General features: G+C 41.4%; 1 protein-coding gene across 3 annotated transcripts in view; it reads left to right on the forward strand.

Moving 5' to 3' along the window:
• The window catches only part of LOC101860772 (centrosomal protein of 162 kDa), a gene marked incomplete at its 5' end in the record, with an annotated part of 133,182 nt that overhangs the window by 100,124 nt on the left and 16,594 nt on the right, over window positions 1–16,464 (forward strand). For all 3 annotated transcript variants that reach the window (XM_013088260.1, XM_035972496.1, XM_035972497.1), the window contains 2 exon segments: window positions 5,106–5,243; window positions 10,276–10,433. In XM_013088260.1, the coding sequence (XP_012943714.1) occupies window positions 5,106–5,243; window positions 10,276–10,433 (296 nt within the window).

Consider the following 16,464-nt stretch of genomic DNA (forward strand, 5'->3'; position numbering starts at 1 on the left):
TCACTTCAACAGAAATTGTGAGAAACCATGTGCCTGAGTGGACTGATCCTTCACACTTTTCCGACATGAATCTGTTGGGACTTCCAATTATGGGGCTGTGTCCAGACTTTTCCCAACCTTTGTGAACTCAGGCAAAACAATGTGCCCCTTGCTTGACAAATTCTTCGACGTTTCAACGTTGAGCAAGGGAGTGTGTCTCTCGTGGCTGCTGCAACATAGAACACTTTGTTTGACCACCCAGAACTTCTATAACGCATAGTGGGATTCCCATATAATTTTGTCAAACTAAATCCACAAGCATGGTTCTCAGTTTCTTAAATTATTTCACTGTGCCTTCTACAATTTTTCAAATGTGAGCACTTGTTTAAACATGACAAACACACACACATGCGCTCATTTGCGTGCACGCACTCTCATGCACTTGGTGTGTAAGTGCGTAGGTGTTTAAGCAAGGTGGCCCTATAATGACTAACGTTTGCCGTCTTTCCAAGAATTACACTTGAACTGACTGGGCAAATGCCCACAGTCATTTAGGATTGAGTTCTTTTCTCATAAAATTTGGAAACTTAAAGGAGGGAGAGAGAGACTAGCAGACTGGTGCATGCATGAAATAGAGAAATGGGGTGGTGGCAGTGCGATGTGGGGTTGAATATCTTCCAACCACAGAACCTTGCCGCATATTTTCAAAGCTTTGGTCGATGCCAACGAGTATCAGAATGTTCTGTAGACGTACTTGGTTCCCTTCTTTTAAACCCATAAACGTATGCACACATTCCAGCAAGACAATGCGCGCCCACACATTGCCTGTATCTCTTCAGCAACAAAATGTGAAAGTTTTGCTTTTGCCAGCTTACTCGCCGCATGTGTCATCCTGTGGGCCTAAGAGTGAGCTCTCAAAATGACACTAACATAGTGAAATGACTGGGACAAGCTTTTATTCAAGAATGGAATGGACTCCCACTACAATTAATTAAAAAAAGAAGAAAAAACACCTTCCTGGATCAATGCATAGAACATGCCAAGCTTGCATTATTGCAAGGGTGACAGTACCCGCTACTGACAGGAAATTTTACAATCAAGGGGTACCACTCAGTTTGTGCTTAACACTGCACCACATTATGTGACATGATCAAGCAACAGAATTTGATATGTCTGTGTCAATTTTTGTTTTTGCATGTTGAATAATAAGCACAATACAGGCTTCTCTCCAAGTAGGAAGTTTCTATTGCCGCTATATAATGTATTCTACAACATAGTTGCTTATATAAAAAGTACAAATGCTTCTTTTACTGTCATTATAACCACTTGGTATACTTAATATATATATATATATATATATATATATATATATATATATATATATATATATATATATATATATAAGATAAGATAAGATAAGATAAGATACATCTTTATTGTCCAGATCCTGGCACATTGGTTTGGTGTTCCACCACGAGTACACATGCACGCGCACACACACACACACACACACACACACACACACACACACACACACACACACACACACACACACACACACACACACACACACACACACACACACACACACACACACACACACACACGTACACACGTGCACACACATGCACACACAAGTAGGCTTACAATCACATGCATAATATAAATGAGCAGCAATATAAGCAATAATAATCGTAAGCTAGATACACACTCAATGTTATTTTGATGCATGCTCTAAGGTCGTAAGTACACTAAACAAGATGGTTAAGATGGAAGCATTTTGATAGATGATGGTAAAAAAGACCTTCTGTATCTTTCTTTGTTACACATCAGAAGCATGGGTCTTTTACTTCTGACTGTTGTTTTTATTTGAGGGAACAAGGGATGTTTGTTGTCTAAAAAGATGGAATTAATTTTCTTAGTGCAAGCTGTTATGTACGATTCATCCAAGTAGGGGAATGAAGATGTTGAAATTTTACATGCTTTCCGTATTAGTCGATTTAATTTTTCTTTATCTTGTTGTCTTGTGTTCCCGGCCCATGCTGTTATACAAAAATTGATCATACTTTCTATGGTTGAATGGTAGAACATGGACATCAATGTTTTATCAACTTTAAAATACTTAAGCTTTCTTAGAAAAAATAGTCTTTTGTTCACTTTTTTATGCAGGAGAGAAGTGTGGACACGCCAGTTGAGTTTGTTGTCTATTGTAACACCCAAATACTTATAGTCTGACACTTGCTCGATGTTTTCACATTTCATTTTTAGTGGCTGCAGGGGCAGTTTCTTTATTCTAAAATCAACGACAAGTTCTTTTGTTTTTTTCACATTTAAAAGCAGCTTATGATTTTCACACCATTCAGAAAAATTAAGTACAAAATTCCGGTAATCGGTTTCGTTATGGTCAGCCTGAATTAGCCCAATTATAGTTGAATCATCTGCAAATTTTTTTATCAACTTGATGTCACTGTTGTTTATTTGGCAATCGTTCGTGTATAGTGTGAATAAAACTGGTGACAAAACACATCCTTGAGGGGCCCCTGTATTTGTTGTGATGTATGTCGATGAAGAATATATATATATATGTGTGTGAGCCTTTGTCAAAAGGTGGGGGTTTCTTCATATACCTTACAAAATCCTTTCCTGTTCCAATAAAAATCTGCCGTGCTGTATAGGACTGAAGTGGTCCTAGCGTGTCGTACGAGGCGACTAAATTGCGAACCAGGTAGTGACTCCTGAAACAGAGTCATCCTGCCTCCAGGTCGGTTGAGTCACGAGGCTAACAACCTCTCTCGTAAAAAGAACCTGTTACAGAAACACATACAAGCAAAAACCATTATCTCTGCTTGGCTGATCGTCGATCTTCTCTGAATGGAAAGTTTATGACGCAAGGCAGTGAAAGCCGAAAGGAAGCTGCTGGGCAGAAGCCTCCATCATCATCCAAGTCCAAATCTCTTCGGATTGGCTCATGGAACGTTAGGACCCTTTATGAGGCTGGAAAAACTGCACAAGTCCTCCAAGAGATGCACCGATACCAACTACACATACTGGGAATCAGTGAGACCCACTTGAACCAGTCTGGACAGAAGCAAAGGAAAGAGGGGGAGCTTTTCATTTATTCAGGAAATGACAGTGATGGACCACACAGGGAAGGAGTAATAATAATAATGGATTGCATTTATATAGCGCATATCCACTTATGCAATGCTCTATGCGCTTAACATGATACATATAATGGATTTACAAATCAATTTTAAAGATACATAGTGTTACATACTCATGCAAACACATATTCACTCACGCACGCACCACACACATATACATACTCACATACACACATACATACATATGCACATACGCACATACAAACTCACAACGATCTACAGCTTGGATGCATTCTGTCTAATCGAAATATGATGAAAATAGAAATGATTTTAGTTTCTTCTTAAAAATTTCTAGATTTTCTGCTTCTCTGATAGTTTTTGGAAGCCTATTCCAAACAAGTGGGGCAAAATATGAAAAAGAGCGTTGGCCATATGATTTGAAATTTATTTTAGGCTTAACAAGGGTTGTTTTGTCACTAGATGATCTGAGCGTTCTAGGAGGCACATAGGGTGTTAAAAGCTGTTTTAGATAGTCCGGTGATAAATCATTTAAGCACTTGTAGCAAGTTAAACAGATTTTATGTATGATAGGCTCTTTCACTGGGAGCCAGTGTAATGCTTTTAAGATAGGAGTCACATGATCATGCTTTAGTTTTTTAGTAATTATTTTGGCAGCAATATTTTGTACTCTTTGAGTAGGGATTATCATATCCAAAACAGCTCAAAAGACATTCAGGGGCTGGAAAGTGCATGGTCCAAGGATCATCATGGCCTCATTTGCAACTAAGAAAGAACTCAAGGTAAGAGATGGCAGGAAGAAGGTCATTAACATGAACATCATACAAGTGTATGCTCCAACCAATAATGCAGAAGAGGAGAATAAAGATGACTTCTACAACCGCCTGCAGAGTGTGAACGACAAACTTCCTGGTAAGATCTGGATGAATGTGAAGTCAACGAACACTGGGATAAGATAAGAGAGGCAGTAAATGCAACTTGCCAGAGCACCCTAGGACCCAAAGACAACACCAGGAATGAATGGATTTCACAGGACTCTCTAGACAAAGTCAAAAGAAGAAGAGAGCTGAAGGCCCAAGTCAACAACAGCCTTACCCGAACTGAGAAACGCGCTGCACAACAAGAGTACACCGAAGTAAACCGGGAGGTAAAGAATTCCATCAAGAAGCACAAGAATACCTACCTGAATGGCCTGGCCGAAAAGGCAGAGAAAGCAGCGACAGACAGGAACTTGCGGATTGTACACCAGACAACAAAAACTCTTTCAAGTAGGTTCAGCAAGCCCACTCTACCACTGAAAGACAAAGAAGGAAAGACTATATTCAGCCCAGAGGGGCAACTTAACCGATGGAGAGAACACTTTGATCAAATCTTGAACAGACCACCTCCAGAAAACCAACCAGAAATTCTTCCAGCCGGAAATGATCTCCCAATAGTTACCGAACCACATTCAAGAGAGGAAATTGCAGCCGCTATAAAAACACTGAAGTCCCACTAGGCAGCTGCTCTTCTGTGGTGTAGGCAACAGCCTAGGCCAGTGAGAGATTTAAAAAAAAATATTTCCAATTCCTGTCCTTTACCCTCAAGGGAAGAAGACAATCCATGGCCATATTACGAATTTTAAAGTCAGATTACTCATTTCTTATTAGTTGATTACTAAAACATATGCTGGTACAGGGCAGCCCTGTTCTTTATAAGTCTTGAGCAAGTCCAGGTCTCATATTACCTCAGTCTTACTTGTCTCCTCGAATAAATAACAATTGTCATCTGATTAACATGTAGCTTTTCTTTAACTCATTACAGAAAAGTTAAAAGTAAATTGCAGCCCTTCATTCAGAGCTAACTTGCCCTAGTATGCACATCCAGGTTCTTCATTCTCCATAGAACCACATCTGAGTCGCTATGACATCATGAGGGATAAATGTTCTTAATGTATTTTTAGAGTGAGTTTTTTAAATTTACTTTACCTAATAAAGAAAATTTACTCCTTGCCTTACTTCTCAGATATGATGATGAATGAAAGCCGTCAACACGAAGAGGTGTGGAAGTCACAAGTCCACTTATTAAAGCAGGAGCTGAAGGACCGAGAGCATGACATACAACTGCTGCAACACACAGTGGAGAGAATGAGGGCAAGGGCAGGTGTGTTTTGTCTTGTAGGGATGGAGGACTTTCCCTATTTTCACCTCAAAGGAGATATCACATGGTTGAATGATAATAGGAACATACTTTTCTGATCTTTTAGAAAGACACTGATAATTCATGTCAAAGCACATAGGGTTTGCTGACGAGCTAGGATATGAGCTAAACAAATGTGTCAGACAATATATGCTATCTATTTTTTATAAACAACAAAATGGGGCTTTGATGGTGTAAGAGGTAGGCCTACAGTGTTCGCCTTGATCCAATGTTCTCTGGATTGAAACCTGCCAGCGATGAAACATTTTTTCTCTCTTATGTTTTCCCCTTTGTCCCCCTTTCCTGTTCTTTCGTCCTGTTTTATATTCTTAGCAGTCAACTACCCCATAGATCTAGCCGGGAAATGCAGAAGAAGTAGAAAATTCATGTCAGATGTTCAAGATATGTATAATGTTATTGAAAAGTTTGAAAATGTCTGTATTTTTTAAGCTTCATTTGCTTAACTCATTCTTTGCGCCCATATTTTTTTCCACTGACCTGCCCATTACGTTAGAATTAATTTACTATAAATTTATGCTACAGTCAGCCCCACCTAGTCTCCATTGACAGTAGACCTAGACCAGTAGGCAGCTCCTTATCCTAGTCTTGTGATAAATCTACTACTAGCAGTTGTACCAGCTTTTTAGACATTACTAGCACTAGGTTTAAACTGGGGGCAGGTTATAACTAATGGATGATTCATCTACTGCCCCTGCTAGGGTACCAGGCCCACTCAAAGTCTAGTTTAAAAAAGCATAGATATTTATAACCAGTCACTTCCTCGAGTTGAAAGTGGTACAGGGCTTTTGTTTTGTGTGAACCGTTGCTCTAGGCCATTATTTGGTGCCATCTGAAAACAAAAGGGCTTATTAATTTCGATCGACACTTGGCCATCAATAATTTATTTACAGAGCCATCCATGTTTAGTTGCTGTGTTAGCCTGATCGACACTTCAGACAAAAAAATCAACATGTTTAATTAAAATCATTCTTTTCATAAAGCTGCCTAATAATGAAACTAGCTATAAAAGCTTCCGGCCTTGACACAAATACTTTCGTTTGTCACAGAATATCGCTGAAAATAACAATAGTCTCTGCTAAATATAACCATGTTGTACGATGATAGTGTCGTTCCTGTGTGTAATTCGCCAACAAGCATTGTTTCTGCACTAGGAGATTCACAACTTGATTTTTATGGAGTTGAAGGTGGCAGGAAGGGCCCGGACCTGGCCGGGAATTTAAAGACTTCAATTTATAGAGTGCAGTGGGTGTTTTCTGAACAACTTCGGTGTACCACTTGGCGGCTGGCTGCCCTTGGTGCGGCTGACATCAGCCACAAATGTTGCCTCCTGACCTTGGTGCGGTCGAATCCATGCCCGTTATGCGGCCAGGCCTTAAGCAAGCTTCAAACTCTTGAAAACATGACAAACAATTTAGGAAATCAATGACAAATGCATAAGGTGCAATTTGAAATATGGAAGGCCTACATTCAACTTTAATGAGATTCAGCAGACTCTTGATCGGAGCATGCAAACAAAATGGAAATCAATGACATCGTCATCATCATTGCCTTTCTCACACTGCACCAGGGTGTTGGCCACGAACAAACACTTTCCACCTTTCTCTATCTTGATGTTATTCCATGTCTTCCCATTTTGTGTACATCAATTTCTGTGATTTTTCTCCAGGTTCAACACAGTCTTCCCCTTGATCTTTTACCCTGTGGATTCCAATCCAACACTTTCTTTGCTATGCAGCTGTCTGATTTCCTGAGAGTATGTTCAATCCATCTCCACCGCCTTCTTCCTTCCTCATCTCTGACGGGATCTGTCTTGTTTTCCTTAACACTTCCTCCTTGGTAACCCTGTCTGTCCATCTGATCCACAGTAACTTTCTTAGACACTTGTTCAAGAAAACCTGGATCCTCTTTATGCTAGTCTGAGATGCGCTTTATGTCTCACATCCATACAACAGGACTGACTTCACCTTTGAATTGAAAATCCTCAGCTTTGTTCGAAGTAAGATATCTCTGGTCTTCCAAATAGAAAGCAGCCTGTACTTTTCCAATGCGGTACTTTATTTCAGCACCAGTTCCTCCCTCTCTGTCAGTCAAGATTGCAGAAGGATTCAACATCTTTTAGTGCATTTCCTTCTATTGTAACCTGCTCCTTTCGTTGCGCATTTGTCCTTTGACTTTCCGGGGTGGATCCTCAATCGAACAGACTCTGATAGGCTGTTTAACCCTCGTCCTGCGGGAGCCGGGTTTATGTCGCCCGATAAACCTATATCGGCACCTCGCCTTCGTTCTGGTCCTGAATCAGTGTAGCCCCTGGCTCAGCGCACGCACACCGCGCATCATCTTACGTGTCATTCGGGTCCCGAGTCAGATCCCCATTCACGCAGATCAAGTCTGCTTGAGTTTGTGTGCGTTTGTGGCTTTCTTCTAGAACCGCCTGCGTTGGTTCGTAATCGAGGCATGCGTCTCATTCAAAACATGCAAAGTTGGTAGCTCTAGATGTACGTCTATTGAAATTATAATAATAATAATAATAAGAGCATTTGTATACCGCCTTTCCCCACAGCATGGGCCCAAGGCGTACATAGATTAAAAACGCATTCATACTAACACCATACAAATTCATCATGTACGCACTTTTTGACAGCAACATTCTTTCAGACAATAAAAAATGCTCATACAAAAAGGCAAAGGTACTGTCCATTAATTAAAATATTTCTTAAATAGATGTGTTTTGAGTCCCCTTTTGAAAGTATCAAGTTTTATTTCGCTCCTCAAATCATGAGGGAGAGTGTTCCAAACTGTTGGCCCAGAAAAAGGAAAAGCTCTCTCACCATATTTCTTCAGTGACACACGAGGTGTTGAAATTAGTCTAGAGCCACTGGATCTTAGTTCACGTGATGGAGTGTATGGTACAATTAGTTCTTGAATGTATGTGGGAGACTGCTTAGTTTGACCATTAAAGCATAGTAGGGCTAACTTGTATTCAATTCTCACTTTAAGGGGAAGCCAATGGAGCTCTTTAAGTAGGGGAGTCACATGATGGCGTTTTGATTGCTTTAATACTAGCCTGGCAGCATTGTTTTGAATGCGTTGGAGTTTTGCAATTTTTTCTTCGGGTAGGCCAGCAAACAGTGAATTGCAATAATCAATGCGTGACAAAATTATAGAAGAAATTGACCCACTTAGACATGAGGAGCTCGAAAGGATAGTCAGGAAACAAGACTTCCATTTTTCTATACAAAATCTTTCAAATGAGCTTGATTTTGTATGAAATGATACTACCTGATGAAAAATAAGCTTGTTTGATAGTTTTGAATACCATTGTGCAGGTACAAAGAACAATTTGAGTGTAAAACATTCGGAATTTACCTATATTATCCCCTTTCGAACCTCAGGTCATTCATAACAACAAGAGCGTCCAGAAAGTTTATTCGAATGAGCGTAACTACTCGTAATGTCTTATCAGCTTGTGAAAGGGGGTTATTCATGTGGTTGTAACACTTTATAAATAGAAAGCTATGAAAGATAGAGCGTTATTTTCATCATCGGTTAACAAACTCCCGCGGTATTCATGGCGAAAACACACGTTTCCCGGCGCGCCCGCGCTGTACACCAACAGTACACACTGAGTGACCCCGGCGGCCTGCCCGGCACGTCCAACGTAATCGGTTGCTGATAAGATTCGCATCTCGGCACTGACGCAGGACAAGAGTTAATACTGAAGTCTTTGCTTACACTTTTTCCTGTGTGTGTGACAGAAGTGCCAAGTCATCCACTAAATCCTGATCGACCAACTGTGTCCATGTGGTCTACTGTATCCATTTCTGTGTCCTCTGGTAGTTTCCTTCATCAGCCAATCGACGGCCAATATGAAGATGAAAGGTGATAGTAAATCAATGACAACGTATGCTAAAAGTGCTAGGATGGTAGATCTAGATCTATGTCTACTCTTGATAAGAGCAGAACTGACAAGGCTCTCATCTCTGGTCTCGATCTCTATGTATCCATAGAGAACATCTGCCACAAGGTATGATCTCCTCTGTCATGCTGACCAAGTTAATCTCCACTCTCTGCTGTTGAAACTCCTCTTTCTTGTGTCCATCTAAGAGACTTAGGCCTACTTGGAACTTCGTTCTTTTGATTCCTGTGCTGGTTCCGTACTTTTTGAGTCGAAGCTTGAGTTTTGCCAACAGCAGATGATGATCCAATCCAACGTCTGCCCCTCTCTGTACTATAAATAATTAATTATGGCAGCGGCAGTTTTTTTTCCAGATAGTGATATCTTGTACTGGAGATAGTATCTTCAATGATTCCATTACTTTCACGCTAGAGCTTGTTCGCTTTAGTTGGATGCGATTAGAACAAGGTAAAATGAAATCGCTCCATTTAATCTTCTCAGATCTGTGTGTACGGGTCTAAAAGTTGAATGATCAACAGAATCTGAAAACCCAGTCATAAAGGTCACTGCAAACTAAGGTATTGACATGTTTTCTTTGATGTAAGCCTAAAGTGGGTAAAAAAGATCATAGTGGATTTACAGCATTTAAAAATTGACATATTTTCCTCAACACCATGCTTTAATGTTAAGAAACACGATTCCAGAGATGGGGTGAGTTATTTTCGAGACTCATGTGGAGCACGTGGAGACAGCTTCTACAAGTTTACACTGAAATATAGGGTCAGGGTGGTGTCGATGTCTCAAAATGAGCAGTTTGTAGGCTAGGTTACTGTAAGTCAATTATTTTAGTGATCCTGAGAATGCATCCCAAGTACGATTTTTAATATAAGACCTATAAGAGAAAACATTTTTTATAACTGGATTATGATTTTAAAAAAAATATTTTTGGTTGGTCGCTGGCCTTCAAAAGTGACATGCAAAGTTTCGTGGGCATAGATAAATTAATGAATGAGCTAAAACTTTTTTACGAGAACAGACGAAAGTGAACACGCTATAACAGCTCAAGTGTTTCTTTTGCAGGAAAGCCAAAGGGAAGTCAGGGTAAGAACAGCTCCAGCCAGCAAGACTGGCCACCTTTCCCTCACGCCCCGTCCGCCAGTAAAAATTATCAGCCTGATAACTTTGCTGATGGGGACATGACGACTTTGATGCAAGAGAATCAGATGCTTAAAGCCAAAGTGAGTCTTGTGTGAGGAGAAATGAGTTTGCTTAAATCTCTTAGAGTTTGCCTGTAATGTTTTGGGAGCTGTGATGCAAAAATTCTGATCAAATGCAAAAGAAGAAACAAGTGTGAAAAGAACATGATTTTAAATGTGTTACTTTCTCTGTGTGCCCATCAATACGTACAACAGACTTCTTTTTCTCTCAATAACTATCACAGCGGTTCCTGGAAAAAATGAAGTTTTGTTTGCCCTAGCTAGTAGATGTGTAAGGCTTTTTTTGTGTAGGAACTGAATGCTGTGTGTTAATGGCAAACTGTTTGTAGTTTATGAATTACGGGAGTAATGTTCGTTATTTGTGAATGGATAGTTGGATGGCGCCACTATAGTGCAGTCAAAAATTCATGGTGCAATTCCTAAAACATCTTTTTAATGGGAGAATCAATGTCACCCATACTTTGCATAGCAGTTTGTGTCAGTTTGTCTTTGCTTAATATTTTCTCACAACGATTGAGGCTAGATTTTAAAAACTTTCTTCATAAATGTATATAAAATTCTACACATTTCCGTCTTGCAGAAAATGGGATTGTTCACAGCACTTCCCGCTTCTCACACACATTTTGCGTACGCATATATAGCCTATGTCACTTCTGACCAATGACAATTTTTAGTGGCAAAACTTGTTACAAGAAATTGATGAAATGGTGAACACCTTTTTAAGTTAAAGATTTTCAATTATTGTCCCAACTGTAAACCTTTTATAATCTGTAGAAACCATGAACTGGAATTTTTCCTTAGTATTTATAAAGGAATTTTCTAGAATACAGGTGACATGTGTTTGCAAAAATATTGATTTGTTAAGACGAATTGATACAGTCATTGTGCGCAACCTATTGTCAAATATCTCATTACAGTTTAGGAAATATTTGACAATAAGTTGCGCAGTGAACTTTTTATCACACTATGGTAGGTCCTCTTTTACTCTCCCTGTCTGTCTGTCTGTCTGCCTGCCTGCCTGCCTGCCTGCCTGCCTGCCTGCCTGCCTGTTTTGCTCTTTCCCATCGTTAGATAACTATTTTCTTGTTAATGTACTTCACTTTTTATGAACAAATAAACCATTATTCATGTCTTTGAAAAATACAGTGGAACTTGGTTCAAGGAACTCGAATTCAGCGAAAATATGGATTCAATGAAAGGAGATGAATTCCCCCTTGTTTTATTCATTGAAATTAATTTTTTTTTAAATAACTCAGTTTTAACGAACACAAAATAGGCAAACTTGGATTCAATGAAGTGGCTTGCAGGGTGAACGACGCCCGCAACAAACTTTATCTCTTCCTGGAAACCACTTATGGCCTCTGCATCATGAACCATTATTCGCGTATTGTATATCTTATTCAACCAATCAGCGGCTGTCTGTTATACCAACACACTCTTTGTTGGCTTGCACATGTATCTTTGGGGAGTCAGGGTTGGACAGGCGGCCATCACAAATGTGACGTGTGACTGTGTGTGTGTCCATGTGTCTGGAATGTCAGTAGTCAGTAGAGATACAAGCATGTCACAATACTCACAATCGTTTTTCCCCCACGGCTACTGATCAATATTACATTGATAAGCTAGTCTTGAGATAGATCTACAAATTGAAATGTGCGCTGGACTGTGGAATCAAATGTTGTCGTATGCTAGGTTACACACAGCAACACAACTTGTTTGACAAACAATACATCATAGATGATAGAGGAGATGAACGAATCAGACCTTTTGCACAGTGTGTGCTTAACCTCTTCACTGCTGTGCCCGTAGAATTGACGGGCCTGAACCCTGTAGCAGTGTGCCTATTGCCCGTAGAATTTACAGGACTCTGACTGAGGTTGTTTTCATACCAATTATAAGGGAAGTTACTGCTACAATCTTGTAATTATTATTGAAGTACCTTCCTTTCATATTTACCTCCATTTTCCACCCATTTGAAAACGTCAGATTCAGATTTTAGCTTGAAGAGAAAATTAGATCTAGATCTAGATCTATCACATCTGCCACGCGAAAATGATTTACGGGCAGTAAACACAGAACGGCTTACATGTATATGGGCAATTCTCCTGAAAACTTGAACTTGCACATACCCTTTACTACAGACACCATAAAAAGCTGAATTTATTTCAAATCATAGTTAAAATTAGCTAAGCGGGGGGCGAAAAGGTTGCCAAACCTGGACTAGGCAGAAAATATCGAATATAACGATATGCTGAAACAGTGTGGGGCTTTTTTTGTTAAAAATTCTGCAATTTTTAGGTATGAAAATGTAACATTCACCAGAGACAGTTTTCATCCGAAGATTTCTCTAAGAATTGTCAGCATCTCATTTTCGTAATTAAGGGTTCAATACTGATCTTAAGTAGAACTTTCAGGGTAACCGACAAATATAATAATATGCTTATAACGGCCCATTTCTTCATACAAAGGACTACACGTCTCGTCCATAAAATGGTAAAAAACAGTAACCCTATCTTCAGTTTAATCGATCTTTTAAAAAGTGTACTTTTTCACTATAGAATTAGAGATACGATCACTTTAGTCATTTCATGAACCAAGAACAAAATTGCTACAGCGATTACGAATTTTTGGCGGTAAATAGCTGCGTCTGTGAAATTTTGTCAAGTTGTAATGATTAAGATCTGCGTGTTTACTTCCGTCGGAAGTTGCTCTAAATTTTAGTGCGGTGTTTTTATGTCAAGTGCACTTGTTTTTATGTCAAGTGCACTGATTTCCAATCAACTTGGCTTTCATCTATTTCCCGGTTAGACAACGGTGTCTATAGAAAGTGAATATGAATGACTTTGTCTCGCAATTTTAGCGGTGTAACGATTAAGATGTAAGTACTGATTAAGCCTTGAATTGCCTTAAAATTTGCTTTCTTTGTGATATGACTGCAAAATGAGTGATTCATTAATGAAATCTAGGAGTCCCTCAAGGAAACGGATGAGTTTGGCCTCATGCCAAAACAAGTTCATAGAGTTTGTTGTTTCGAAACGGAAATTGGACAAAGTGTTTGATTTCGTCATTGTAACGATTTAGACTTGGTCTTTGTGTTTTATCTTTATATAGAATGAGTAGCTATTTAAAAAATTGTATTTTAAGTCTTTCATGCGTTGATGCCACATGTTTTTAGCTTTGGGGTTGGCAGTTGAGGCAATTGAAGTTGACAAATTGTTATCGTTGTCTGAAACATTACTACCCCCAGTTGGTCGGGGGATATAAATAGACCCACTTCTTCGTCTGCAGAAGGTGCAACCCCCTCAAAGGCGGAGTGTCGCACACGGACCCCAACCCTCTGGGATCCGTGTGCGACACTTACTTTGGTGTATCTTCCTCTTCTCCTTCCTTCTTTCTTTCTCCTTCTATCTTTCTTCCCACCGCTGACCTCATATGCAGAAAAAAGAGAGGTCACCCATCCCACAGAGTGGGCGCCTTGTTGACCGTGAGGTGCGACCCGTGCAGAGGGAAACCGGGTACCTGGCGGTTGAGATGAGATCAGTCTACGGACTGTCCCTCACCAACACACCTCTTTGGCACCAGGTTTTCCTCTTAGACGGGAGGGGGGCACGGCCCATGCCACTCAATCGGTTGGGAGTTGAAACAACATCAAACCCTGGGTCAATCTTGACGGGAGGGTTTTATGCACTCTCGTGGAGAGTATAGCTCCGGGGTAGCCCTGACACAGCTCTGGTCATCCGAGCAATGTGTCCCCTTGTTGGGCTCGATGGCGGTCCCGGAGTTGAACCACCTAAAAAACTCTCATGGATTCCTCATCACTTAAAAACCCTACCCCAACTCCCAACGTAGCCAAAAAATCTCGGCTCGCGGAAGCAGGTGCGGCCGCCGAGCCGAGCAAACAAACTACTAAAGGGAAAAGGACCTTTACGTCTGCCTCTGCCCTCCCCCCTCTCAGGGAGCTTCCGCGGCAGCTGTACTTGACCATCCGCAGCACCGATGCGCAGAAAAAGATCACTGATCTAAACATATTCAAGTCAGGAGATGCTCTAAGACAGGTTCTGGGTATGTCCAGAAACTGTCCTCTGGTGCTCTCCTCATCAAGTGCGCATCGGATAAAGAACTGGCCGGACTTGAAAAGATTACGACCTTCGGTGGTGTTCCTTGTGTTTCCAAGCGACACCAGAAGTTTAACGAGTCGAAGGCCGTGGTCTGCAGCCATGAGCTGAAGGGCTGCTCCCACCAAGAAATTGTGGATAACTGTGAGGGTGTGGTCGAAGCTCGCCAAATTACTATTCAGCGGGGGGAGTCCACACTAGAAATGAACACAATAATTCTAACTTTTGATTCGTGCCGCCCTCCAGCCACCGTTCGGGCATCATACTTGGTCTTGGACGTGCGACCCTATGTGCCAAACCCTCTACGCTGCTTTCAGTGTCAGAAGTTTTGCCATAGTCAGTCGCAATGCCGACGTGCAGCCGTGTGTCCTGGCTGCGGCAAGACTGGGCATCCTGAAAAGGAATGCAAGGCTAGTCCTTGCTGCCCAAATTGCCATGGCCAGCACACAGCCTTCCGCAAGGATTGCCCGACTTGGATCCAAGAACGCGCAGTCCAAGAGTATAAAGCATGAAATGACTGCTCTTTTCAAGAAGCCCGAAAAGCTGTCTGCCCGCCAGGTATGACCCCGGTCCTTGGCTGGTCATATGCAAGCGTACTCCGGCCAGTCACGAAGTCGACCAGTGCTTCCACTGTCGACCCCCCAGAACCCATGGTCAACAAGCGACTTACTGCGAAACACAAAAAGGTTCCTCCTAAAACCGTGGTACCCACCTTCCAGGTATCACTAACTAACCGCTTTGGGGTTCTTGGGGAGGATGGGGTGGACTCTTTCTCCGCCCCCCCTTCTCCCCCTCACCCCTCCTCTATTACTTCTTCTTCTTCTACTTCCACCTCACAACCCGTCTCTCTGATGGAGATTGAGATACTCCCTCCCCCTTCTCCCCAGCCCCCTCTGTCTGCTCCACCTCCCCCTACCCCTCCACTCCCCCCACTACCAACGGAGGATGACATCTCCGACTCCCCTCCCCGGCCTGACCCCAGGAAGTGCGGAGTCTGTCACTCCTCCAAATCCCCCACTAGACCGCCGTCCAATCCAGGACGGCAACCTAGAAAACACTCTACCTCCCCTGCAAGGAGGAGTCAGAGTGCTTCTTCGAAGCCGGGACCTCCTAGCTCCAAAATAAAAAGTAAAAAATCATAATGGCAGTCCTGCAAAGGAATGCCGGTGGAATCCGACCTTCCATTGCAGAATTGCAACACTTACAGGCCACACTGTGCCCACGGGTGGCCTGTATACAAGAAACAAAATTCGCCCCGGCTTCAACCATAGACTTAAGAGGATTTACTGCATATCATCACATTCACACGGAGTGTACCACCATCTACACCGACAACAACACACTCCACAGACAAGTACATTTTAAGACGACCCTCCAGGCTCTTGCCGTACGGGCCACCCTGCACAGACTAATCACGATCTGCTCAGTTTATATCCCACCAAATTACCCTCTCAAAATAACCCAACTAAATGACTTAAAGGCTCAACTTCCAAAACCCTTTATTTTGCTAGGTGATTTCAATGCCCACAGCCCCCATTGGGGAGACAAACCTACAGACCAGAAAGGAAAAATAATAGAAAACTTTTTATTTCAAAATAACATCTGTCTCTTAAATGATATATCCCCAACTTACAGAAACAGAGCCACTTATGGCACTTCATCCCTTGATCTCACCTTTTGTACCCCTGACCTAGTCCCAGATCTTGACCGTACATACCATTTCCCAATTCTTCTAAAAAACAGTAGCCTCCAAAACGGCCCGATCCCAGAACGCTTTAACTTAAAAAAAGCAGACTGGGATGGATTTGCCAATCAATGTTCCCAGATTCTTAATCCCAATTTCAACCTCAACTACAATAAATTCCACGAAAAGCTTTTAGAAATATGCCGCGAACACATACCAAAACCAAAAACAAAACCCTGGAGGAACAAGATCC

Source organism: Aplysia californica, unplaced genomic scaffold (assembly GCF_000002075.1).
Source record: "Aplysia californica isolate F4 #8 unplaced genomic scaffold, AplCal3.0 scaffold00711, whole genome shotgun sequence".
Taxonomy (NCBI): domain Eukaryota; kingdom Metazoa; phylum Mollusca; class Gastropoda; order Aplysiida; family Aplysiidae; genus Aplysia; species Aplysia californica.